At 30.2% G+C, this 26,014-nt stretch overlaps 2 protein-coding genes and 1 long non-coding RNA gene across 6 annotated transcripts; 1 reads left to right on the top strand and 2 right to left on the bottom strand.

The window, feature by feature from the left end:
• The first annotated feature begins 2,022 nt into the window (after positions 1-2,022).
• On the top strand, positions 2,023-5,460 carry LOC146949932 (NAD(P)H dehydrogenase (quinone) FQR1). Its single transcript, XM_085745928.1, has 4 exons — positions 2,023-2,110; positions 3,461-3,554; positions 4,274-4,536; positions 4,895-5,460. Exons 1-4 carry the CDS (start codon positions 2,088-2,090, stop codon positions 5,124-5,126), a joined length of 612 nt encoding a protein of 203 aa, XP_085602054.1. The 5' UTR covers positions 2,023-2,087; the 3' UTR covers positions 5,127-5,460.
• Positions 5,461-14,041: 8,581 nt separating this feature from the next.
• LOC146949933 (uncharacterized) lies at positions 14,042-15,174 on the bottom strand. Its single transcript, XR_015025454.1, has 4 exons — positions 14,954-15,174; positions 14,630-14,725; positions 14,427-14,541; positions 14,042-14,267 (listed from the first exon to the last, which is right to left on the bottom strand). It is a non-coding gene; the product is annotated as an uncharacterized LOC146949933 (long non-coding RNA).
• A 4,177-nt stretch (positions 15,175-19,351) lies between these two features.
• On the bottom strand, positions 19,352-23,977 carry LOC146949934 (transcription factor bHLH123-like). 4 transcript variants are annotated; one of them, XM_085745926.1, is made up of 7 exons: positions 23,439-23,977; positions 22,375-22,933; positions 21,557-21,652; positions 21,345-21,410; positions 21,129-21,188; positions 20,749-20,799; positions 19,352-20,291 (listed from the first exon to the last, which is right to left on the bottom strand). In XM_085745926.1, the coding sequence occupies exons 1-7, from the start codon at positions 23,759-23,761 to the stop codon at positions 20,142-20,144; spliced, it is 1,305 nt and encodes a 434-aa protein (XP_085602052.1). In that variant the 5' UTR covers positions 23,762-23,977; the 3' UTR covers positions 19,352-20,141. The 4 variants fall into 4 exon arrangements, with proteins under 4 accessions (XP_085602052.1, XP_085602050.1, XP_085602051.1 ...); XM_085745924.1 differs by having other exon boundaries at positions 21,123-21,188; XM_085745925.1 differs by having other exon boundaries at positions 22,375-22,936.
• Positions 23,978-26,014: the final 2,037 nt, after the last annotated feature.

Consider the following 26,014-nt stretch of genomic DNA (forward strand, 5'->3'; position numbering starts at 1 on the left):
TACTCTAGTGCAAGCTCTATCGTCTCCGGACCATGGTGATTCGGAATTCTATGCTATTGTTTCTAGTATTATTTGTCAGTTATCTTTACATTCCAATTTCAAGGTGAAGTTTGTTAGGAGACATGCGAACATGGTTGCTCATACTTTTAGTTAGGGCGGTCTGTTCTTGGGCTAGTCATCGTATTTTTTATTCTTCTTGTATTGAACATTGGTTGATTAATGATAATAGTTAACTTTGCTTTGGTAAAAAAAAAACAATTATTCTTTAAAAAAAATCAAATATTCAATTTTCAAACATTGAATACACGTATTTTTATAAAAACTTACCATTTATGGTTCTTAAAGACTGTCGTATGGGCACTCGTTAACATTTCTCGTAGTTTAATAATTTTTAGGGAAAGTTTAATACTTCCTCTGTTTCATATTATGTGATACAGTTGACTTTGTCACGCATGACAAAGCACAATCTTGATCTTAAATATCTTTAATAAACTATTAGAAAAAATTATGAAAATTTGATATTTTAACAATAATAATCGAGACAAATTCAACATCTTATATGCTATAATTTGTCTTTGTATATTAGTAGAAAAATATGATAGTTTTTCAGAAAGGAAAATTAACAATCTTCATGTTAACCTATGACCTACAAAATCAAAAGCCTTGAGCTTAGGATATATTTAATATTTAATTAATGACAAACGATGATGTAATAAAAGTTCCGCAAAATTTGACTGCTTTCTTGTAGTCTCATTGGCACATGAAGACCGTGATGATTGATGATGAAGAGCGTGACACCATCCTATCATCATTAATCATGTTCTTTGCTACGGTGTCGTTTCACGGAAAATACTTGGATGACATAATGTCACCGTGACATTAAATCTGGGTCACACAAATGTATTTATGGATGTGTTGTGTGACCCAGATGCAAATGACAATGTGTGTTGTGTGGCCCAGATTTAATGTCACGGTGACATTATGTCATCCAAGTGCTGTCCGTCGTTTCACTCAAGATACACAAAAAATAATGTTAAATGTTAGAGAAACTTGAGAAAAATAGATAAATAACGTGTATTATGCATTGTCTCTAGGACATATCGGTTATATAGTGTTTGATTTGTAAAATTAAATTGGAGGCAAAGGACACGGCGAAAATAGAATATTTTTCTCCCTGCCTAAACCACAAAACAAATTTTTTGTCTCAATACAAGTTATCTAAAATGCACAAATAGTTTTTTGTCCATAAAAATTAGACGGAAAATTATTCAAAACCATAAAAATTTGTCCTGAATTGTTCTGTCGTATAGGACCGACAATTAATATTTTAATATTCATTGATCAAACATAACAATATAATTAAATTCAGAAAAAGTAATTAAGCACTAATTAAGAATCATTGCTCCCTCCGTCCCTCAATAGATGACCTAGTTGACAATATACATTATTGACTTGACATACTTTGACCATATTTTTCTACTACTCCCTCCGTTTCAAAATACATGTCCAAGTCAACAACTTCACATATGTCAATGCACAATTTTGACCGTTAATATCTTTAATTATCTAAAGTAAAAAAATTATAAAAATTTAATATTTTGAAAATATTTGTGGAGACAAATCAAACAACATCTTATATGCTAATATTTGTATTTATACATTAGTAAAAAAGTATGGTCAAAGTAAGTCAAGTGAATAGCGCACATTGCAAAAATTGGACATGTATTTTGAAACGGAGGGAGTAATTTACAAAGATAAATAATATCATGTAAGATGTTGTTGGATTCGTCTCGATGAATATTCTTAAAATATTTAATTATCATAATTTTTTTTAGTAGAAAATCAAAGATATCAAAGATAAAACATATCCATTGGTATGTGTGTCGGAGTCAACAAAGTTATCTATCGAGGAACGGAGGGAGTATTATGCAAGCTAAGCTAATCAACCCAATGTCAAATTTACACACCAATACCATAATCATAAACACGTATATATATAGCATTATCCCTCACCATTTTTCTATCATAAACTTTCCTTCAAATAATCGAATCACAAAGAGAGAGAAAGACCTTTGAAGACTTCATCAATGGCTGTCAAACTTTACATCGTGTATGTTTCTTTAAACTCTCTTTTTACTCATATTAATTATTTATTTAATTTTTAAACTTTGTTTATCTTTGTTAATCTCTAATTTGTGTTGTTCCTGTTGTTATTGCTGTTTTTTTTTCTTTTTTTGTACTGTGGAATTTTATTCATGCTGATCAAGATTAGATTTTGTTTACTGGGTTTTGTTTAATTCTCAAATGGGTTATTAAATCTCAAACCTTTTTGGATTTTTCCTTTGGTCTAATGTATTGTTGTTTTAGACTGTGATTTTTTTTTTCTATAGGAAGAGTATTGGTTTTCTTTGATCTTTTGGTAGAAAATGTTTCTTTTTTTTCAAGAATGGTTCTGAATTGTTGATGAGTGATGGCATAGAATCCCTTTTGGTGTGTTTGGCTTGTTTTGCATTTTGTTTGGTTCTAATTGGAACCATCCTCTGCCACAAAAAACACACTTCCAAATTTGTTTCCCTTTATTTGATTTTTATATTTGATTTGGATTAATATTGGTGAGAAAAATAAGTCAATTGAAATTATGCCATTTAAGGACTCTTTGTGTACTTACTGTGTTTACATTTAGATTTCTCACAAAGATCACATATTTGGGAATGTGCTGATTTTTAATTGTTAAAGTATTGATGATTCGCAATTTTACACTAAATCATCAAGAAAGTGTGAATATTGGTTGCTATAGTTTTCGTTGTACACTCGATGAAGAATAGCAATGAGTTGGGGCACCGATGTTAATGTAATGCCCTCGTCCCGATTGCTTGGTTCATAAAAGGTTTAATAGATTAACTTGTTTCAATGATAAATCATCGTTTCTTTTGCAATGCCCAAAATTTTTAACTGTCAAATATGTTTGTTGTCAACTAGGTAAGTTGTTATTCAATTTAGAAAGAACTCGAGGGAGAGGTAGTAGAAAAGGAAACTATGAAATCCTTCTATTTGGTTTGTTAATAAACTAATTCCATTGCTTTCAAGTTTCAACTGTATATTTTTTCGTAAACCAAAGCTATCCTTCGTGCACGGCGTAACTGAGATCCATTTAAGCAGTTGACCGATCAGGGATCGAACCCTGGACCTTAAGTTTCAAGTAAACTTATCGTTTCTCAAAAGAAGTGTGGAAATTTTTACTAGTTAGTGAGTAATACTAGGTTATCAATATTGCATTACACATTATTATGGTTTTAAAGTTGAATGAAGTTCATAGTCATTTCTCTGCTGGTTCTGATCGCATTTTAATAGTTGCATAACAATTTCGCTCAATTCATCTTTAATTTCCTAACTAAAGTGAACTCATGAACATACTCCTGCAAGTTTTAATTAAAAATGTTATTTTATGTTGTTTTCACAGGTACTACTCCATGTATGGACATGTGGAGAAACTAGCAGAAGAAATAAAGAAGGGTGCTGCTTCTGTGGAAGGCGTTGAGGCCAAACTATGGCAGGTAAGTATTTGTATTACCAAATTTACATTTCCTTCTGCATTCCATAGCATGACGTCATATAGTCGAGCAATATCAGTTCATGAGCTAAGGCTGATTCATCTATAGATCACATAAATGTGTTAGGAAAGTAAAGAATTCCTTGTGTAACGCTAATTACACTATTATGCCATTCAACTGTTACATGGTTGGTTAAATGTTTTGTTGGCTAAGTTCCTTTGTTGTTACCATGACCCTGTTTGGATAAACAACTCTATTAAGTTCTTATAGCATAAACGCTTATCGTATAAGTGCTTATGTAACTTTTTCTATAACTAAAGATAAAATAAAGTCAGACTGTTTTCATATAAGTTGTTTCCGAAAAACTATTATGAAGAGCTTATGAGTGTGTTAGTAGTTTCTATAAGCTCTACCAAACAATTTCACAAGTACTTATGCTGTAGATAAACTCGACTCAACCAATCCAAACAGGCCCCATATCCTTTTAGTTTTTAGCTTTAAGATAGTTCTATATAATTGCGAAATGAAGGATGATCTCTTGCCTTTGATCTCTGAATAGTTCTTGTGTTTTTATTTCTAGTATACTCTCTAAAAAACCATAATAGTCTTGCTAAATTTGAAAAAGAATGCCGACTTATTTGATTTTGTAAGTGAAGGTTATGAACATTTTCATAATTTAAAAATCAGTTCTTACTTGCTAACTGTACTTAACCTGCGAGCAGGTACCTGAGACACTGCAAGAGGAGGTGCTTGGTAAAATGAGTGCACCACCCAAGAGTGATGTACCACTCATCACACCAAATGAACTCTCTGAGGGTGATGGTTTTGTCTTTGGCTTCCCAACAAGATTTGGAATGATGGCTGCTCAATTCAAAGCTTTTCTAGATGCTACTGGTGGTTTGTGGAAAGCACAATCACTTGCAGGCAAGCCTGCCGGAATCTTCTACAGCACCGGTTCTCAAGGCGGCGGACAAGAGACTACAGCGTAAGCACATCTGTCTCATTATTCTGGTCTTATTTGGATAAACAGCTTAAGTAAACACTTATAGTATAAGTACTTATCATATATGTGCTTATGTATAAGTTGTTTTTATAACAAAAGATAAAATAAAGTCAAATTATGTTCGTATAAGGTGTAAACTATTTTCATAAGTATTCTTGGAGAGCTTAAGAAAATAAGCTGAAAATAGTTTATAGACATGTCATAAGCTTTTCCAAACAGTCACACAAATGCTGTGTCTAAAAATAAGCTCAAATAAGTCGATTCAAACTGGTCCTTGTTTCTTACTCCATTACCAAGATAACAAATATTAATATTTTAAAACATTTGGAATCCATTACAGGCTTACTGCTATTACTCAGCTGGTTCATCATGGAATGATATTTGTTCCAATCGGTTATACATTCGGAGCCGGCATGTTTGAGATGGAGCAAGTGAAAGGTGGAAGTCCATATGGTGCAGGAACATACGCCGGCGATGGTTCAAGACAGCCAAGTGAGCTTGAATTGCAGCAAGCATTCCATCAAGGGAAATATCTTGCCACCATCACAAAGAAGCTCAAGGAAGCTGCATAATGTTGATTTCATATATACATATACTATATATTAAACTACACCGAAATATTGCTTTAAAACCCTTACCATTTACCATTTTTTAGACTTCGCATATATGTCATATTTTCCTGTTTCTGCAAAAAAATTCCTTCCAATTTACAAAAAGAAAATGCTTTGTATGTGTGTTATATAGGATGCAGTGGTTGTTGCAAATTTGTTGAATGATGAAAGTTTGCTTGTATTGTTTGTTCTTGTTAGGCTGGGAAAATACTTTATTCCTATATTTTGTATTACATCTATAATGAACTTTTAATTCTAATAAGCAAACATTTATGTACTGCATTGTATCAACCAAGTTTGGTAGAGCATTGTCTTTATTATTCCCTAATGTACAATAAAGATTGCATGGTTGAAGAAAAATTAGTTTGCCTGTATATTCAACAAATGCTTCAATTTTTATAAACATATGCTGAGGCACTAAAATAATTAGAGGGGTCCAAATGGATAAAATTGAAAATGAAAGGTGCAGGTGATTTAAACCTTTAAGATAAAAATTAGGAGATGAGATCATCATATATGTATTGTTTTTGTTTTCCATCAATTATAAAAGGTAGTCTGGAGTTTTTTATTTAAATTTAAAATAATACTCTATACCTAAATTTTGTCTAAATCTTTATCAGTCTTATTGTGGTCAATCATATATTATTGAAATAATGCCGAAAGTAAATGTGTTCACTTGATCACTAGGGACAAACAGTAATTATTTTATATTTTTGAAAAGGACAATTGTTCACTATGACTGTTACTAAACACTAAACAAATCAACCTTCAAATCATTCATTATATATATTAGAGAGAGATTAATTTATATGTAAAACTTTTATAAATGTGTTCAATCAAACTATGCCATAATGTTATTTTTAAACATTGATTCCTAAAATGAGGAATACTAAGAACACTAACTTTTCAACATTCTTTCAAGCATTCACTCGTTTTATTGGATGGAATCAATGTACGTCCCAACACTTTGTGGGAGTTCAATTTTCAAAGTGTAAATCCACAATGATTTAAACCAATAAAAAAGTGAGTATTAGAAAATATGTTCAAAAGAGAGTGTTGCTAACATTATTCTTCCTAAAATATTTTTATGAATATCTACGTGATATGATTTGATTTGATTGTTGCATACATAAAACTTGAACTTCTCTAAAATAAAGACATGATTTTATACAAGGGGAATTTGTTAGATTACCACGAACAAATGTATCTCTATAAGAGTTTTATTCTCTGAGCTTTAGTTGGGGTTGTGTTGGGGTCGCATTGTGAAAAAGTTGTCAAATTTGGTTGAAGTAGTCGTGATGTAGTTGCAGTAGGAAGAGTGGGTTACTCGAATTGATTTTATGCACGTTGCGAGACATGTGGGATGGATTTTCACATACTAATATTTTTATACTATTACTTTTTTCACCCGATCTATTTCTCGTGTGTCCTATTTTCTTTTTTCAAAACACTTTTTCTTGGATTATATAATATGAACTCCTATATAAGGATGTTAGGATTATAGAATGAAACCTAGATATGATATTGTAATTGATACAAAGGTTTATGTTGACCACCTTACTGTCTCCATATAAACTGCAAAGCAATTTTTGTGACAGTATGAATGGTTCGTGGTATCATAGTCCACACCCAAAACTAAATTAAAGAAAAAAAAACTTTAGCAGTAATAAAAAATGAAGAATGAATGAATGTTGAAGATTCCAGAACTATTTATAATCATAAAACATTCCTAGATTGTAATTGTGTTCAAAGAAAACATGTTTAACCTTTAAAACTCAATTAACACACCATAAACTGTCAAAACTTGGATGTAGCGTCATAATCCACATTTTGGGATGGTTCAGATTATATAATATGAATACATTCCCAATGTATTTAGGATTATATAATCTGAACCATCTCAGACTATGTTAAAACTATATGTTTTGGAGGGTTTGACATGGTTCAAAACGCATACCACTGTTGAAATTATAAGATGACTGATGATGAAAGAGAATGTGTTCCAAGAGGTTGTTTTTAACTTGATCATGTTGCCTTTTCAACTGACATATTTCTTTTGGCATGGCAGGATGATCAAGTTTAAAACAACCTTAGTGTTCAAATCCACCAAATAAATGTTCATAGTTCTTTGCTGTGTTTTACAACAAATGAACCAAACACACTAATTTATACAAGTTTTTGTGCTTCGTGGACCAAAAAAATTGTCGGTGCAATATGGACCACAAAAAAAACCATGTACTTGACAGGTTCAGATTATAAAATCCAAAATGTCCCTCACCCTACAATGTATGAGTTTTAAAACAGTTTTGTGTCAATTCAAATTATATAATCCAACAATTATGGGATTTGTTCGGATTATTAAATCTGAACCAGTTCGGAGTGTGGACGGTGGCTTGGTCATAAAAACGGACTAATGAAGCACGTTTTTTAGGTTGGTCAGCAAGACCTAACCACGCTGTTTACATGCATTGATGTGCACTCATTCTTCACAAATCTATCCTATAAATACTCACTCATCCTTCACAAATTCTTATTCCATCTCACATCATCTCCTTATCGTTTATGATGTCAATGTTCCACCGTTAACCTTTCTTATAAAGATTTATTTTTATTTTTATCTAGGGATAGTAAGAACGGTCAAAGGGCAATGTCCTACTTTATAAATTTGTACCTTCTGTAAAGTTGCTCATTAGAGTCTCATTCTCCTGTCAGATTTAGTTTTACCCCTCGTCTCTGTTCTTAGGATGAGAGAGGAAACATACCTTACCTTGCCATCCTTTCCCCTCCATCATCTTGCACCACATGTTTAGCATTAGGTGTTTAATAATTTATTGTAATAAACATTATATTAACTAGTTCTCCTACCCGTGCTAACGCACGGGTATTTATAGCCTTTAATTTAAAAAGTATAGTCCCAAGCCCAGCATCATATAGTAAGAAATCAAAATACAGTACATCATGACAAATCCAAAAAATTTAAAATGACGGTTCAAGGTTGGTGGAGTTATCAATGCAATCTCCACCTCCTTGTATACGACATTGGTTGTGTTATCAATGCAATCTCCACCTCTTTGTATACTACCTTCATTTCCCACATGCCTTAGATTGTATTTTCCAGGAGCAATCGGTTTGAGGCCTGCTTTATCCGATGGCAAAGTTCTATTTTCTCTATGCGTTGATGGAGTGTCAACTACATTAAAGAACATTGATCAAAGACTGCGACATAATTTGTCACTTTTATAGCAACGAAAATCACTATGCTACCTTCATGTTATTTAAAATTATGAATCAAAATTATATACCGTTGGTTTTGTGCCTTTAGTAGATTCCATTTCTGATCAACAATGATCAAAAACACAGCCCGAGCTTATTATGACATGAGCAACTGTGTTTCACCCTCTTATTTTTGATTAATAATGCAAGAAATTAAGTGATTAGGATAACCAATATATCAGTGAATTGCAAAAGCACAGCACAATAGAATGTATGCATTGATTGTTCCACCAATTGGGATAGTGGATCGCACCAACTAAATATGAATAACTGCAGTTTTTAATGCTCCAACTCAACAGGTTCATTTGAAGTCAGTTGAAAGGCGAACAATCCAACCATGTATACCAATTAAGTGCCATGATTTTGATAAAATAGAAAATATAGATAAGAGGTGGGTTTATCTTCTTATCAATGTTCTAACCTCCAATTTCTGATCAAGTTTCCCGGCCAAAGCCAATAGAAGTGTCATTTTTCCAGAACTCGGAGGTCCCAAAAGCAACGTTATTCTGAAGGAGAAAAAAAGAAAATTGAAATAAGTTATATTTGTTCCAAAGATACATAGAGAAATCAATGAATGGAACAGTAAATGTATTGATACTTTGAAGGCTTTATTATTCCACTAATATCATTGAGAATATTTAGATGTTGATTTCTACTTGCAATAGACTCTTCAAAGTTAATTAAAATGTAAAAAAAAAACCAAAATGTTTAGTTAGAATCCCCTTCAATATAAAAAATCACATAGTACGTTAGTAATATTTTTTAAAGTTAGTTCGTCACCTCTACTATATTAATCATGAAGTTAGTGATCAATTCCAACTCTGATATCATCCAATCAACAAAAAAAGGAGTAGAAGCAAAGAAATCAGTATATTTCAAAAGCATCTCATTTAATGAATAAAAACGAAATATAACTTATGAATATCTCTTGAAAAGACCCAATAAGATCATTAAAAAATCAGATCATTATTTGGATCACCGCAATAATAAAAAAAAAAAGTAGAAACCATGAATAAAAAAGTTTCAGACTTTGGAGAACCACCTATCAACATTTGATATGAAAGCATAGCTTGGATGTTATTTTGGTGTGCCATGAACCCGCAACAGCAAGGGATGAAGGAGCATCAGGAACTCTCTGGCCAACGGGTTGGATTATAACTTGCATATGAAAAAATAAAAATTATGATAAGTATAATCACAATTATTTTATTGTTTTATAATTTTTTTAATGTAGTGATATGATTATTTTAATACTAATTTATACTAAAATAGAAGTACTTTTTAAAACATATGAGAATTTATATTGATTTATATCGTAGATTTGTGTAAATATTTTAAATACAAATAATATAGTTTTCGGTGGATCCTATAATATTTAATAAGTTGAAAGATATATATCATAGTTTATCTTAATAATGCAATCATATAAGAAATTTTTTTTATTGTATCATAGTGGTGTAATAATATGTTGTTTGGTTTTTTTTTATCTTGGAAGCTCATATTCTTTTCTGTTAGAGTTAGAGTCATTTATGTTTGATGTTAATGTTACTCATAAGAAAGGATGCAATAAGTTCGAGTTAAGATATGATAAATTTTTGGTGGTTTTGTCTTTTTCATATTTAACCATGTTTTTCTAAATTAAGCAATGTGACCTAACTACTAATTTTTACGTTCCTATTTTTTATTTAAGATATCCTAATTTATTAAAAAGATAATCCTTATGGAGTTAAATTAGCTTATTTTAAGGCCTCCATTTATGAAATTTTATTGACTTTTTTGGTCAAAATTATTTTAGCCAACTGTTTGATTCACCTTTTTGTCACTTTGCTTAATTCATTTTTTTTTGTCTATTTTTTTTTCCAATTGATGTTTATGTTACCATGTTTATTTAATCATATATAGACATTATGTAGTAATAAAGGGTCCTAGATAACAAACCAAACTAAAATACGTTCTATGAAAATGTGAGATGACCAAATATCCAAATCAATGTATAAAAGTATTTCAAAGGAAACTAAATACAAAACTAAATTTGAGAGAACAACTTTCATGTAAAGACCATGAGCAAACTAATTTAAAAAATATATCACACTTCCAAAAAAAATCAACTATTTTTAAAAGGATTTACAATAATAAATCATGAGGGAAAAAAGCTTTGATTCAACTATCAAAAAGGCCATCAACAAATAGTTTTGAAAAGGAAGAAAACTATTAAAATAAACTAATAGATATAAAAGTACATCTTAAAAATTCATTAGACATAGCAAGAGAAACCTCACTCACATAAAAAAAAATTGACACCATTAGCAATCACACCTCTCTCTATTATTATGGATAAAATCTGAAAATAAAATTGCATTAGACTAAAAAAATAACGTGTTTTTTATATATAACTTTCTATGCTATATTTGTGGCATATATGAACTTCTTTTTGAGAAAACATATCATCCAATTTATGGACCAAAAATGTAAATCCAAACACAAAATAAAGGAAAGGAAAGTAAAAGGAGAATCACATCACCTTAACAAAGCAGAAAAGCATAAATGATCATGGTAGTAGAGCTGGGCAATCATGCATATATATAAGATAAGATGAGGAAAGGTTTTATTGGAAAAATTAAAACGTTTATTTTTAGAGTTTCCAATCTAATCAATAGAATTTATTTGGATAACATAATCATTTTAATGTTCAAATAATGTTATGAATGACTTTTCATTATTTTGGATTTCATGAACCAAAATAAAATGGCCCTAACGTTCATTTTAGAAGGCTAGAAGTTATAGCATGTTGACAACCCTTGAACTTTTGCAACGGCCATTCATTGAATTGAAAATTGGGACACCAATGTATATGATTGTTTGCATTCCTCTAATAGAGACGTTTTGAAGCTGAATCATTCACATTCCTCCAATATATGTGTTTTTAATGTTAGTAATGAAGGGAGTTTTGAATATGAATCAATTGTTGTGAATTGTGCATGCAATTAATATGGAACAAAGAATCCTTGGCGCCAAGAGATGTAGGATTAGGGTTGTCAATTTTTCTTAACATTGTTATTAGTATTAGAAATAAGTTTGATGTAAATGTACTTTAAAAGTATTAATCAATTAATAAAATTTGTTAAATTATTAAGAATTTATATTTTGTCTCTTTACATTTATTTTATTTTGTTATTTTCAATTATGTCATCTTAAATGATATATGTCACCGAGATTTTGATTGACAATATGTGCAAAACAAGTTTTTAGATTATATAATCCTAAAAATGATCAAATGGTATTTTGAGAAAACAAACAAAGCACGTCAGAAGACCATGGAATGGAAAAAGAAATTCCCATATTTTTATTTAAATAAAATCATGTATGATTTTCGAACATTTTACCCCATACCCCAACAATTTTACCTCTACCCCTACAAATCATCAAAAATGCCAATTTTACCCTTTTCTAAACTCTCACCCACTCATCCCCTCAAAATTTCCAGAATTTACTCACACACCAATGCACCATTATGCTTGAATAAAGTTTTCAAAAAATTGGCAACTAACTCGGTTTTTTTATTTTTATCAATTATCGAGAGATTGATGGCGACAAAATCATAATTTTCTTAAGATGAAACAACAACAAAAACTTTATCGTTAAAAAAATAAGAGTAAAATTAGGAGATTGGAACTTTGCACCAACAAGAATTCCCCTAATTCAAGAATTTCCAATCTTGTTGATTGTTATCCCCTAGTTTTTCTTATCGACAAAATCAATTGATAGTTATCCCCTAATTTTTCTTGTCGGCAAAATCAATTGATTGTAATAAAAAAATAAAATTAAAACAAGAGTTAAGGAAGAATTCCCTATTTCTTAAGATAACAAGAAGTTGAGAAAGACAGTTCTTGAAAAAGAATTATGCAAAAAGAATTCTTGTTATGTAATTTTGAGTAAAGGTAGACGTTTGTTATTGTTTGAATGCAAACTGGGTTTGGATTGAGTCTGGAAAAGTTGAGTGAAGGTGATTTTGAAAAGGGTAAAATTGGAACTTTCAATGATTTGCAGGGTTAGGGGTATAATTGTTGGGGTATGGGGTATAATTTCCATGATTTTCATACGTCATTTGGGTTATTCGAAAGGGAAGAAATGACAAGATATTATCAGACCTGGAGATTTGGTGTTAGAAAGTTAGAAAATTTACTATTTACACCTACACTTATGTCATCACCGCTATGAATAAAAAAAAAAAAAACAATTTTACCTCATTTCTTGTTTGACTTCACCTCCACAAAATATTTGTACTACATAAAGTTTTCCATATCCAAAATTGCTAACCAAAATACTTGAGGAAGATTTCCAGGATTTAGCCACAATTTCACCGGAAGTTTGGTCAAAATTGCAAATGGAAATATATGAGAAAGATTTCTAAAATTATTTAGTCACGGTTGAATCGAGACTAAAAAAAAAAACATCACTTAAGTTTTCTCCTTTCTATATAAAACCTATTGTTAAGTTATTATACCTTTTTCGTTAGTTCTATTGGGTAGTTTATGCTAGATCATCTTTATGCTATGATTTTGAACTTTAATTTATCTTTTCATTTTGTTGTACAAAATAAAATAAATTTGTTATGTTTGATTGAATTATATAAAGTAGTAGCAGCAGCTGATAGGACAGTCCATGCAACAAAAATAGGTAGTCATTGAAAGAAATCTTCTGATACACAATGGTTTCCATTCTTTGTTGTGAAAGAAATCCAGTGTCATGTGATTCACAGAGTTCTTTTTTCGTAAATTTTCCACTTTAGTCCCATTTTCTTCTCATTAGTTTGTGTCACTGAGTTTCTACTTCTGGCTTTGCAGAATCTTGCTCCATCATTTCATGACAAAAAGTGCATTCCTGTAACCTGTTCTCTTTTATGAACTGCTACCTGCTAAAGTTAGCCACGCTCATGAATTTCAGCAGTTCAAATTTTCTTGATTCCAATGACAAAGGTTCTTGTCAAACTTGATGATCAAGAAGCCTGACATTACACATGACACTCAGAAATACTTTGAATGGAATCTTCATGTAAAAAACTCAAAATCATATATAGTCTTGGCCTATAGTTTGATTACTGATTAGTGACAATCGAGTTATCACTACTACAAAAATGGGCTTATATAGCGTTTTTTTTTGGCTTTAGGTAGCGCTTTTGAAGCGCTATTGTAAATGGCGCTGGTAAAGGTAATATAGCACTTTTTTTTTCTGTATAAAGCGCTAGCTATAACAGGGTTTATATAGCGCTTTATGTCAAAAAGTGCTAGCAAAGGTTATCCTTAGATAGCGCTTTCAAAAATAAACGTCATCTAAGACAAGTTTAAAAACAGCGTTTTTGTTTTAAAAGCGCTATGTAACAATAGGTTTAGATAACGCTTTATAAAGGAAAAAAAGCGCTAGGAAAAGCATTTATTTTATTTTATTTTTGTCAAAAAAAATTCCTTTCCAGATAGCATTTTTTTTTATTAATTTAAAGTAATATATATATATATATATATAAAGTCTGAAATTTAAAGGGAAATGTATATAATTTAGGCACATTATAATTGAGACTATTATTTATCGAATAAAACATAACCATATCATAAAAAATGTATGTATATATAGCATAAAAGTCAGAAATGTATAGCCTCTAATATGGTAACATGAATATCTCTAAGAGTTACAACTAATTAGTTGACATAAAGATCAATATCTTCTATGGTATCATGCAGTCTTCATCTATCTTCTTGGTCTTCTCAACATTTTTATCCAAAAACAAGCACGCAAATCATCATTCATTTCCAAATTTCGTTCACTCTCCTCCACCTGAATATATACCAGAAAACGCCATTAAGCAATAACGCTATATTATATTAGAGATAAATTCAAAGTACTATTGATCATGAGTAGAAATTAAAGTAAGATTATAAATTAAAACAACTACGTACCACTTCTAGCAAATATATTTAGAAACATTAAACTCACCTTATTATAAAAAAAATCATATAACTTTTAGGCTGATCATGAACCGACACCATTCTTCTTAGATTTCTATTAGTTTATCTTTTGAGTATGTCACACACTTGAAACCATCAATGTACTGTATATATTATAACATTAAAAATAACCATGTTACTTAATAAACTTAATTATACATAGATATTATACTTTAATATAAAAAAACATACCAACTTTGGAATCTCATTTAGTTTTGAAATGAGAATATCTTTCATAAACCTCATCACAAAGTACCCGCAATCTATACCATTTTCTTGGCAAGGACACTACAAAAAATAAAATAATAAGTAATTGTATAAGTTAGTTTATTTGGTATGCCATGTATAAGTTAACAAAAATTTTGAATTTTCGATTGTCAAATTCATCCTAATCACTAACAGTGAAGTCTTAAATTTAGTTTGAACCTTGAAAACCTAAAATATCCAGATGAAAATATGAAAAAAATTAAAGAATATTTGAGTTAAATTGAGGTAAGGAAAGAATGAAGATGGTACCTGAGATGAAGAATTGAGTATTGAAAAAGCTGTAACCGGTCGACGGCAGCGACGATATGATGCACCGCAATTAAGAGTGAGATAGAGGTGGTTGTTCTGGAATGAATCGAAAGAGACGGTTATGGTTTTGGAATAGATCGAAGGAAGCGAGTGATGGTGATGAATGAATTGATAGATATAGGTGGTTGGTGATGAATGAATCAATAGAGGTGGTGGTTCTGGACTGAATTTTCTGCACACGATCTAATGAAAATTTTGAGTAAAGTAGTTTTGGGTTATGTTATTAATTGCTTTAAAAAATACGTTTAATGAAAATTATGTTATAGTTTTTATTTTATCTTTAGGATGCATTAAAATAGGGATTTCCATTAAAATTGGGATTCTTTGTTACTTTTGAGTATATAACAAAAAGAAGTTACGCTTTGTTGTTAGTGTATAAAGCGTTTTTTTTTTTTGTGTAACAAAAAAAAGCATTTTTTTTTCAAATATAAATAAAAAAAGAAAAAACGCAAACTTCATGAAAATTATGTTATAGTTTTTATTTTATCTTTAGGATGCATTAAAATAGGGATTTCCATTAAAATTGGGATTCTTTGTTACTTTTGAGTATATAACAAAAAGAAGTTACGCTTTGTTGTTAGTGTATAAAGCGTTTTTTTTTTCAAATATAAATAAAAAAACAAAAAACGCAACGTGCAAAGTAGGATTTATGGAAAAGTAGGATTTAGTGGGACCAGGACATTTGATTTGTTTTTTGGGAAAAAGTTTAGATTTGTTTTTTGTTAAAAGTTTAGATTTAGTTTGTTATATATAATATACATAACAAAGGTTTGTTATATATATGATGAAAGAATTAAAAAAGGTTTGTACCAATTTTTTTTTTTTAAAAAAAAGGTGTGCTTTGTTACTGCAATCCATTTTTCATAAAAATTCAAAAAATATTTGAAATATGCTATGCAGGGGATCGAACAGGGGACCTGTTAGTTAATGTACATTAAATCAGTTAATAAAATGACGTTTTTTAACCTATAAGCGCTATCTTTCTCAAACATACAATAGCGCTTTTTTTAACCTATAAGCGCTATTTAAGGTTGATTTATATATAGCGCTTTTCATAAAAAGTGCCATATACGATTAATCATGTTTTTTATTTAAATAACTATTATTTTTATTTAGCCTATACTGACGCTTTCAATACAAAGCGCTATATATACTTAAAATGATAGATAGCGCTTTTTCAAAAAAGCGCTAGCTAAGACCTCCGTGTTTTAATTTATAGCGCTTTAGTGTTAAAAGCGCTATTTATGAGGCGCTATATTTTCCCAATTTTGTAGTAGTGTATATACATGGTTTTTTTCTAACCAAGTTACAAACATGGTTTTAAGTTGTACTTGCGAACTATAGAGCAGCTAAATATATAGATATGGTTACACCATTGCTAGAACAACAATCGGTATAGAAGTATAAGAGAAAACAAAAAATCGAAAGATAATGAAAAAATTTGTTCACTCGGTTCAGCCAATGGGGCCTACCTCTATGACTATAGAGCAGCTATAGTTTCGTTTATTTATATGATAAATTAGGGTTAACAGTGTTATAACTAGTAATATGTAATGTCCCTCAGCAACTTTAGAGCAATTATAGTTCTTTTTATTTCAAGCTCCGCTAGCTTAGCTCCTTCTCCGCCGCTTGCCCCTCTTCTGTGTATATATGAGTTATACCCAACAACCATGAAGCTTTACATTGTTGGACGATATGGCCGATTCAGCCGGAATTGTCGTTGTGATGACATGCAAATTCTTTATATTTAGGCTAGTTGTAGACTTGCAATTTAAAACCATGACTATAAATAATAAATTGCCATCCACAATGATACCACGGTCACAATACTATTGCAGGGACCCAAAAGCTTTTAGATGAGATGACATCGGTCTTTTAGTTTAACCAAAGTCTTGGGTTTGAATACCATTAGGTATGCAACAGCGTTAAAACTCTTAGAAGAGTTTGTTGTCCATAATTTGGGTGTCACAAGGCTTGAAAGATTAGTCTCCGAAGTTGCGCGTGCGGAGGGTATTTGGTTTTAAAAATAAATAAAAAAACTATTGCAGTGACATTTATTCATAATTTTTGGTCATTTTTATGATATCATAATCTATTAACTACAATTTAATTAAAACCAAGATAATAAGTTAGTGTTATCCTTTACAAAAAGAAAAAAAAGAAAAATAAACTTAGTGTTGTATGCATATGAAAATGCTCAAAATTATTCAAACTATAAGTGAAAGGCAAGCAAACATTAATGTGTATCTAGAAAATAATTGGGTGGCTACAGCATAAAGAATCGAAAAAAGGGATAGAGAATAATTTATAGAATCTTTCAGGCAATTGATGACATATACATAATTTGATGATTATATTTTTTTATCCATATATATTTTGGTATCAATGACATTTCTTGATTAGCAGTCATGATAACAGAAAACCATATTATAAAAAATGAAACGAATTTTCTTAATTTTATGCTATTAGCTAAAGATGGAGTATCTCTTAGAAAGGAAGCAGCATATTCACAGCACCAACTTCCTCATGCCTCAAAAAGATGCTGATTAATCAAGCAGTGAGAAAAAATTACATTGTGATCATCAATGATTTTCAGACCAAAGATGCTTGATTTTTTTAAAAAATAAAATAAAATATATATTAATCATGAACAACAATTTTAATAATTTAACTTCTTCTATACTCAATCTCTGGTACTTTGATCCAGGTATTTTATTCATATTTTCTCATTTATCATGTCATAATATTTTATCTTAAGTTAATAAACTCATCTTTATAAGATAACACACAAAGAAAAAATTGAATCACATATGACAATATATAGAGACAAATTTTGTGGAAAGTAATATTAGGCTAATCAAATGACGTGGAGCCCAGTGACAGGCTAGCTTAGTTTAACATAATAATGATGAGTAATGCTTTAGATGATGTTCCATCTTTGCATTAATCAATGTCCAAATCTTGGTAGGGAAGTTATAAAGTGAGATTTGGTAAAGTACTTCTAATCAGAAAAAATGGCGCCACCCACCTGAAATAGAACAAAATCGTTTCAAATAGTCTCTGGCCAATAGATGCAAAGCCAAAACGAGGTAAAACAGACTTCAAAGATATAGGTTTAATATATATATATATATATATATATATATATATATATATATATATATATATATATATATATATATGTATATATATATATGTAGGTTTAAAATTTTATTGTGAAAAAAAAAAAGTAGGTGTAACATTTTAAGAGTATACAAATGATATATGATTTTTTTGTGCTCATTATTGGTGTGCTCTTGTCTATGCAATTGCTTTTATAACAATGATTGAGCTAAACTAGTTAATAAGTTTCGGTTAGAATGAGTTGTTTGGAAAAATCTAAATTCAAAACTTGATTGAAATAATCTTTATCGAGACTTTACTTACTTTCACTATGCCCTTTTTTTCTTGAGAATTGAGGGCTTAGGAAGAAAAGATTGTAGTTGTTTTCATGTATTTGTTTACAAGAAAAAAATGATTTCTCCTAAAGTAATTATTAACTTTTAATGATAATCCTATACTATAGGCTATAAATAGAACATTTATTTTCTTTAAACCTAAGCATAGACATTATTTCTAAATAGGTTTATATGATTTTCTTCAAGAGTCTTCATTTGTTTTAGAAAGAAAAAATTGATAATGACGGGCATATACTTTATTCAAAATAGGACCATATGTGTCGTCTTCGAGAGGATATTAGGATATAATATAAATATTGATGATTAATATTTTTCTTCTTTATACACATACTTCCAATGGAAGCCCCTATGTGTGGCCATTCGGTATAAAGCATAAAGCATGTGAAAAAGCATCTAAAAAAATAAAAATATCTTTCTAATTGAATCCTTGTGCAAAATAATAAACATTTGCATTTGAAAAAAAATTATTAAAAACGTAAAAGGATGAGTGTGGGCCCCCCTCTGACTTCCACTTACTTATTCCAAAGACATAAACAAATCAAAAGTGAGATTTTTCCAATCAAATGAAGTATCCCTTCACTTACTCCTTCTACAATATTTCGGAAATACTAACTTGTGCCCTTAAGGCACAAGTTTAGAAGTTAAATGTAAAAATTTAATTTTGGAAATCGTACATTCAATGTCTTGAAAGATTAAAAACTTATTTTTTTAATACAAAACACATGTTTTAATTCTTTTTATAGATCCTTAACTTGTGTCCTTAGGGCACAAGTTAACATGACCCATATTTCAATGATTCCATTAAATTAATTTTTTATTTTTAATTTTCTTGAACTAAAAGGTAATGCCAGCTCTATTCACAATATATAGCAACAACAAATTAGTAAAGCAACTACTTTATTTTCTGCTAACAATACATGTTTATATAAAACAAATTTCACCTAACAATAACATTCTCTTTGTGTCGTCACTGTAGATTATATAATAAATACTTCTCAAGCTTGGATCCAATGTAGTTGTTACACTACAGTGTAGCTGCTGCAAAGTTCTTGCATCAATATCCTCGTAAAGATTGAGATATTGATCCAATGACTTTGTAGCCTAACCTTCTCTTGTCGTCGAAATACTTCAACTTAAATCTAATGTAGTTGATACATAATTGAAGCGGTTACGAAGTTATTGAATCAGAAACATATTGATTCAATAACTTTGTAGCCGCCCAAAATATCTAAATATCTCTCTCTTCTCATGTTAAGTCTAAAAATGACAACTTTTCTATTTTAATCAACTTTGTCATTCCTCTAATCCCACGCTTGCAAGCATAATACTTCAATTATTACAACTCCAAATGGTCCCAAATATTTCCCAAAACCCTGAATAATTCTGAATGTAGTTGGCCCATCAATGGCTATCTTTTTGAATTGTCACTTCCTTTTCTTTCTCTTTCAACAAAAATTTCCCTTCTCCCCACTCTCTCTTTTTTTCCATTTCCCTCATTAGAACTAACTAACTTTACATATTTAAGTGGGTTTCTTTGTCTACTTTCATGTTTCTCCTTCATTTTTTTTCTTATCATTCCCAACTTGGCTAGGTTTGATAAGGTACATACATGCATGCCCTAGTTGAAGGATATTGGTTCCATGTCACAATTTCTTTTTCATCCATTAATATTATCTTGATGTCCCTCCAAATGTTGGTGTCCAAAAATCAACTGTTGTTTCATGAGTCACTGGAAATGTGCTAGAAACTGGTACCAAACATAGTCCTCGGCTTTTTAGATCTTGCTTTGTGCCCTCACATTTTTTTAATTTACCAGAATTCTGCATTAATAAAATTTAAAAGTGTGTTATAAGACATAAACTTGGAAGGAAAAAAAATGAGGTCGCAATATTAAATGTAAAGTTTGTTTTACTAGTTACTCGTTCTTCTCGCTGTATTCATTTTGATTGGAGTACATATCCAAAAAATTGTTCTTGTCTTTGCACGTTTTTTAATACGTATTCCAATCATAATGAAAACAACGAAGAACAAATAATTAGTATCACTAACTTAGTAACAAACTTTACATATCTTATATGCAATGTAAAGGATTTTGAAGCTTTCACGACTGCAACTCTAATTGCATCAGTTGAATTTATTTGCATTAAAACAATGATGAGCATCAATGCATGGGAACCAAATGTTTCTATCTCAACACTTAGAGTAGTATTGTTTCATATAAATGGGAATGTATAGTAATAAATATTACTATTCTTATATATGATAGTTTATAGATACCTGTTGAATCTCTGGTGGAGCTCCACTTTTCATGTATGGGGTGCTCAAAACCTGTTGACAAAAATATACTCATCAAATAAAATTTTTGTTTTGTGCTAAATATGTTTTTAATCTTATAAAATGCCATTGTATCAAGTTTAGCCATTACTGTAAAATTTCATCGATATACTAGGCTAAAATTTAGTGATTTCATAAATTATGCATATTTATAATAAATTTCGCAAAAATCACTAAATTAGGGTTTAAATCTCGATAAAAAAATTGTATAAACAAAATTTGATTGATGGCATTTTATAAAGACTACGCAACATAATTTAACCCTTAATTTTTTTAGCTTTCAAATTAAGAATTTACTAGTGGGTAAAAGGACTTACAGTAACCTGTTCATGGAGAAATTTAATATATTCAATGGCTTCAGAAAGCACTGAGGCTGTATCAGTCTGACAAATATAACAAATTTTAAAGCTTTTATCAGTCAAAAACATCATAATAGAACTATCATATAATCTTTTTTTTTCTCTCCATTATCATAGAAATTAAATTCACAAAGGAAATGATCAAGTGTATATCATTATATTTTGAATCCAAATACATACCTTTCCAAAAGGAGACACTAATTGTTGGAGTGCAGTGATTCTGTCTCCCATCTTTTCTTTTCTCACCTAAGAGGGAAAGAAAGTAGAAATAAAATTTTCATAAATTTATATCCATGTTTATAGACTCAAAGAAAAAAATTGAAAAAGAAAAAGAAATATAAAAAGGTTAAAGGTTTCCCTTATTGTTAAAAGGTAAGTTGCACTTATTGTACCTTAAAAGCTGGCAAAGTTGATGGGGTTTCGTTACGGGTCCTTTTGGGTGCTGGCTCACTCCCACTTTTCTTCACCACACTCACTTCAGATATATTCTGCACAAAAAATGTTACTTTATCAATTAAAAAAACTCTAAACACCAGGTCAAATAAATGCTTCATTTCATTTTATGATATATATAGTATACTACTTACATCATCAATATATTAGGTATAAATCCCCTAAAAATATTACATTAGGTATAATGTTCATGAAAAGAAGTACATTGTTAGTGTGTTGTAATTAAATAATAATAATAATAATAATAATAATAATAATAATAATAATAATAATAATAATAATAATAATAATAATAATAATAATAATAATAATAATATCAAAACAGCTTTGATAAATATAACATATTAATGCAATTTAATTAATTACATTAATGTATAAATTAATGTATAAGTATGTTATAAATTATGTTATGTGGTATACAATATAGTAATGGTAATCGAAAGCCGCGGTCCACAAGACCTAGATCAACTGACAAAAATATCCATATTGCTAGGTCGGACGTCGTGACTAGGGTTTAAACCCTGACTCCTCCAATTGTGTGTATGAGTTTTCAATTACTCTTGCCATTTTGTCTATCAACCGGAACAAAACAAAAAAAAAAGTAATCGGAAGCCGCCATTCAATTCGTAAGTAGGACTCCAAAACAATACTAACTAGAAGGTTTAGAATTCAAACATAATCAACTAATAAACTAACATTGTTCAAAAAGAGAAGTACAAAAATTTGGTAAAAAAAAAGTACAGTAATAGTGTAATACCTTTGAATGTGAATCAAAATTTGGGGTGGAGAATTGGGGTTGCAAAGAGGGGAAGAAAGTAGACCTAACATCCTTGATGGAATTAGGAGCCTCAGAAGCATTCCAAAAAGGGGTGTTGTTGGTAAAATGCAACTGGTTATTGGTTGGTTGTTTTGGAGGTGAAGTTCTCATAAAAAATTGAGGAACTTTATTATTAGACCAATTATTAGAAGCTGGCATAATATTCAACTCATTATTAGAGTTTAATCCATAGTTATTTGTTGGATATGGTAAAGTACTACTCATGGATCTGTTCTCAAATGAACCTTGTAAAATTGATGGAGTTCCATATAAAGCTGAAGAATCCATTTGAAAATTTGTTGGTAAACACTGGCTTGTAATAACATTGCTATCTCCAGAACTATATTGAGGACTAAACTGATTTTGATCCAAAGAGAAATTATTTCTATTCACTTGTTGACACATCCCCATCACATTGTCTTGCTCAAAATTGTTCCTTGTTGAACTCAAATTCTCTTCCAATATTGACCTGAAACTGTTCTCTGTACCCTTCTCACCTCTTCTATCACAATCAAACAAACACCACAAAAAGATACAACTTTTAGCACATGAAAGTTTATTAATTTCTACCAAGTTATCTAAAAATAAATTGGTTCCTCTGTGTTGTGATAATATAAAGGGTTTTGAGGTCTCGGCAACGGCATCATCAATTTATTTACCGCATGGACCGCATTTTCTTGTATTTTACTACAATATAAAAGTTTGCAGTTCAATCACAACCGTAATTTAAAATCATTTGAGTATGGTGATGCAACTATAGAATTCGCTAGAAATTGAAAGATAAAAAATTCCTTCGAAATTGAAAGTTTCGATTTTGAGAGAAAATTTTCTCTCTAAATCTAAGTGCTTGATTTTGAGAAAAAATTTTCATTCTAAATTTAATTGTTCATACGGCTGCATCACCATACCGCCGAAAAATAGAGAGAAAATGAAAATTATTTATTTTGTGTGTGATTTTTTTTTCCTACCAAACTATTATATTAAGACTAATTGCATGCACTTACATCAAAGATGGTTGATTCCAATCCATGGTATGAGAAGAAAGACCTAAACCCATCATATGCAAGTTAGGGTCAGATGAAGTAGAAGAATCTTGAGGTTGTTGAAGTTTCTGATTATCATGAAAAACAACAGAAGAATTTTCCATGGAAGATCTTGGTTTTATTTCTACCATATCTGAATTTTGCCAAGCAAAATCAACTATGTTGTTGGTTATGGAAGATGAAGAAGATTGTGATGTTCCTCCACTTTGATTAAATCTCATATTTCTTGATGCTGTGTCCCACCAGTTTCCACTTGAATGATGAAATTGATCATCATCAGCCATAGTTTGATGAATTAATCAATACAATATACTCTATGTATATAGATAAGCTGATTTTGATTCTGATGTTATTGTTTGGTTCAGCCTTCACTATCTATCTATATATAAATTATGAGAATATATATAGTATATAGTTTATGTGATATGATAAAATAAAATAGAAATAACTTTGGTTCTTTATGTGAATGAGTGAGTTAAGAGTGTTTGATAAAAATGAATGGAAAACGATTCTTAACTTCTCGTGTATTTATATTGGGAGGTGAAGAGAGAAAGACAATAAGAAGAATGAATGAAGCAATTTGTAACCGACTAACAGGAAATATGGTTGACACTTTGATAATTCAAAGGGTCATTGATAAGACTTAGAAATTAAAAAGACTTGGAAATTAAAATCAATTTAGGTTCAATTTTATATATAGACTTTTGTTTTGTTTTGTTGCTACTTTAGTTAATAAAGTTGTAGGTCTTCCAGCTGTTTGCTGTCTTAGATTTTTCAATAAAATTCATTTTTTTTGTTTTAATGAAAATGACACATCCTTGAAAAGGTTAATTACAAAATAAAATATAATTAGTTTTTTAGAGAATAAAATATAATAATAATAATAATAATCCCCTCAAAATAATATTAATAATAAGAAGAAGAAATAATAATAGATAAGGAACTTTGTACAAGATTTCCACTTATTGTAAAAATTAATCTTAATTACTTTTTTTTTAATCCATCTGAATCATTGTTGAGGCCTAGAATATCAGAAGCATTTTGCATATTTTTTGTTGTCAATTCCGTAAAAGTTGTATTAAAGATATTGAAATGGAGACCAGTCTTCCACAAATCGAGAGTTAACTCGTAAACTCAGACGAGTTTACGTTTTTAAATGTCAAAATCATGTTAATTCGGAGGTAAAATCGTTTTTTGTTGAAATTAGAATGTTTGACGAGTTTGAGCGAGTTAACACGCGGTGAACTCGGTAAACTTGGGTAAAATTGTCCAAGTTTACGAGATAACACTTAAAAAACCACACTTTTTTTAGTTTCAGACCTTTTTTTTTTTGGATCTATTTTCTGTTCAAATCCAATTCCTTTATTCAAGCCCAGTAGCCCAAAGTACTTGTCTTGCCTTTACGGTTAACACTTTCTTGTGTTGCCCTGCCTTTCTTTCTTCTGAAACCTTCTTAAACGAACAACACAACACAAAATATTTATGATTTTGCGAGTTAATTTTGTATTTTGATGGTAAGTTGAACATAACTCTTTATTGTGGTGGTTGCAGGGCCGGCCCATAGCCTGTCGAGGCCGGGCTATGGCACTGGGCCTCGATTTTTTTGGGGCCCAAAAACATTTTTTTTTTAATTGTAAGGCACTTAATTAATATTTATATAGATATAATGCGAAAACATTTCAAGTAGATCGAAGTGCTTCAGTGGCGTGTGCATTTATGATGGAGTCTGATGATGTGGGTTCAACTCCCACCAAAGATTTTTTTATTAAAAAAATTCTTTATAGTGTTTTATTTAGTTTTTTCGGGCCCAAAATTTAATTTTTTTTTTCACCCCTTCAAATCTAAACCAGGGCCAACAAATTTGTTAAGACGGCCCTGGGTGGTTGGGTATACTTTGCCTTTATAATTAAGTCATATTTTGCACTATTGACCTATTTACAATATATATATATGTTAGCTTACATATGTCATGTATATAATAAATTTTATATAATTTTAATTTTAGGTAAACTCGTATGAGTTTACGAGTCAAGTTTACCTAGGTAAAACGAGTTGAAGTTAACTCTCAAGTTGTAAAACCTTGAAGAGGCACTTCAATTGACTTGGGATATTGGGTACCAAAATCTATCATCATTGAATCTGGCTCCCATTCAGTTTTGGATATGATTGTTGATACTAAGGAGAATGATTTTCATCTTCATGCAAACTTACTTTTCCTTATTAGGAAGTTGTATTCTCTTCCTTGGATATAGTCTCTTTTACTCATATATACATTGAAAGAAGATAACAAATGTGTCAATTGGTTGGTTGAATTTGGTGTTGTTAATGTCGATTTTTTTTAAGATGTGGATTTCTCCTCCCCTAGGTAGAATTTATTCTGCTTGCGGATACCTCTGGGGTGTTTAGACAAAGGATTTCTTAGTTTGTTTTTCTTGTCCTTTTTACCTTTTAATAAAAAAAATTATCTTATACAAACTTTCAATGTTTATATTTTAACTCTACTTCCGATTTTTTTTAGGTAATAAGTTAAGAGTATA

Source organism: Medicago sativa, chromosome 2 (assembly GCF_051527215.1).
Source record: "Medicago sativa cultivar Bolivia chromosome 2, Bolivia_mono, whole genome shotgun sequence".
Lineage (NCBI taxonomy): Eukaryota > Viridiplantae > Streptophyta > Magnoliopsida > Fabales > Fabaceae > Medicago > Medicago sativa.

Bases quoted from the DNA above. Each gene is read 5' to 3' on its own strand.
- LOC146949934 (XM_085745923.1), bottom strand. From the start codon at position 23,761: ATGGCTGATGATGATCAATTTCATCATTCAAGTGGAAACTGGTGGGAC. The intron at 21,653-22,374 runs GTATTACACTAT...TTTTTTGTGCAG, and splicing joins ATTTTGATTCACATTCAAAG to AATATATCTGAAGTGAGTGT. The intron at 21,189-21,344 runs GTATGTATTTGG...TATATTTGTCAG, and splicing joins TAGTGTCTCCTTTTGGAAAG to ACTGATACAGCCTCAGTGCT.
- LOC146949932 (XM_085745928.1), top strand. From the start codon at position 2,088: ATGGCTGTCAAACTTTACATCGT. The intron at 2,111-3,460 runs GTATGTTTCTTT...TTGTTTTCACAG, and splicing joins GCTGTCAAACTTTACATCGT to GTACTACTCCATGTATGGAC. The intron at 3,555-4,273 runs GTAAGTATTTGT...ACCTGCGAGCAG, and splicing joins TTGAGGCCAAACTATGGCAG to GTACCTGAGACACTGCAAGA.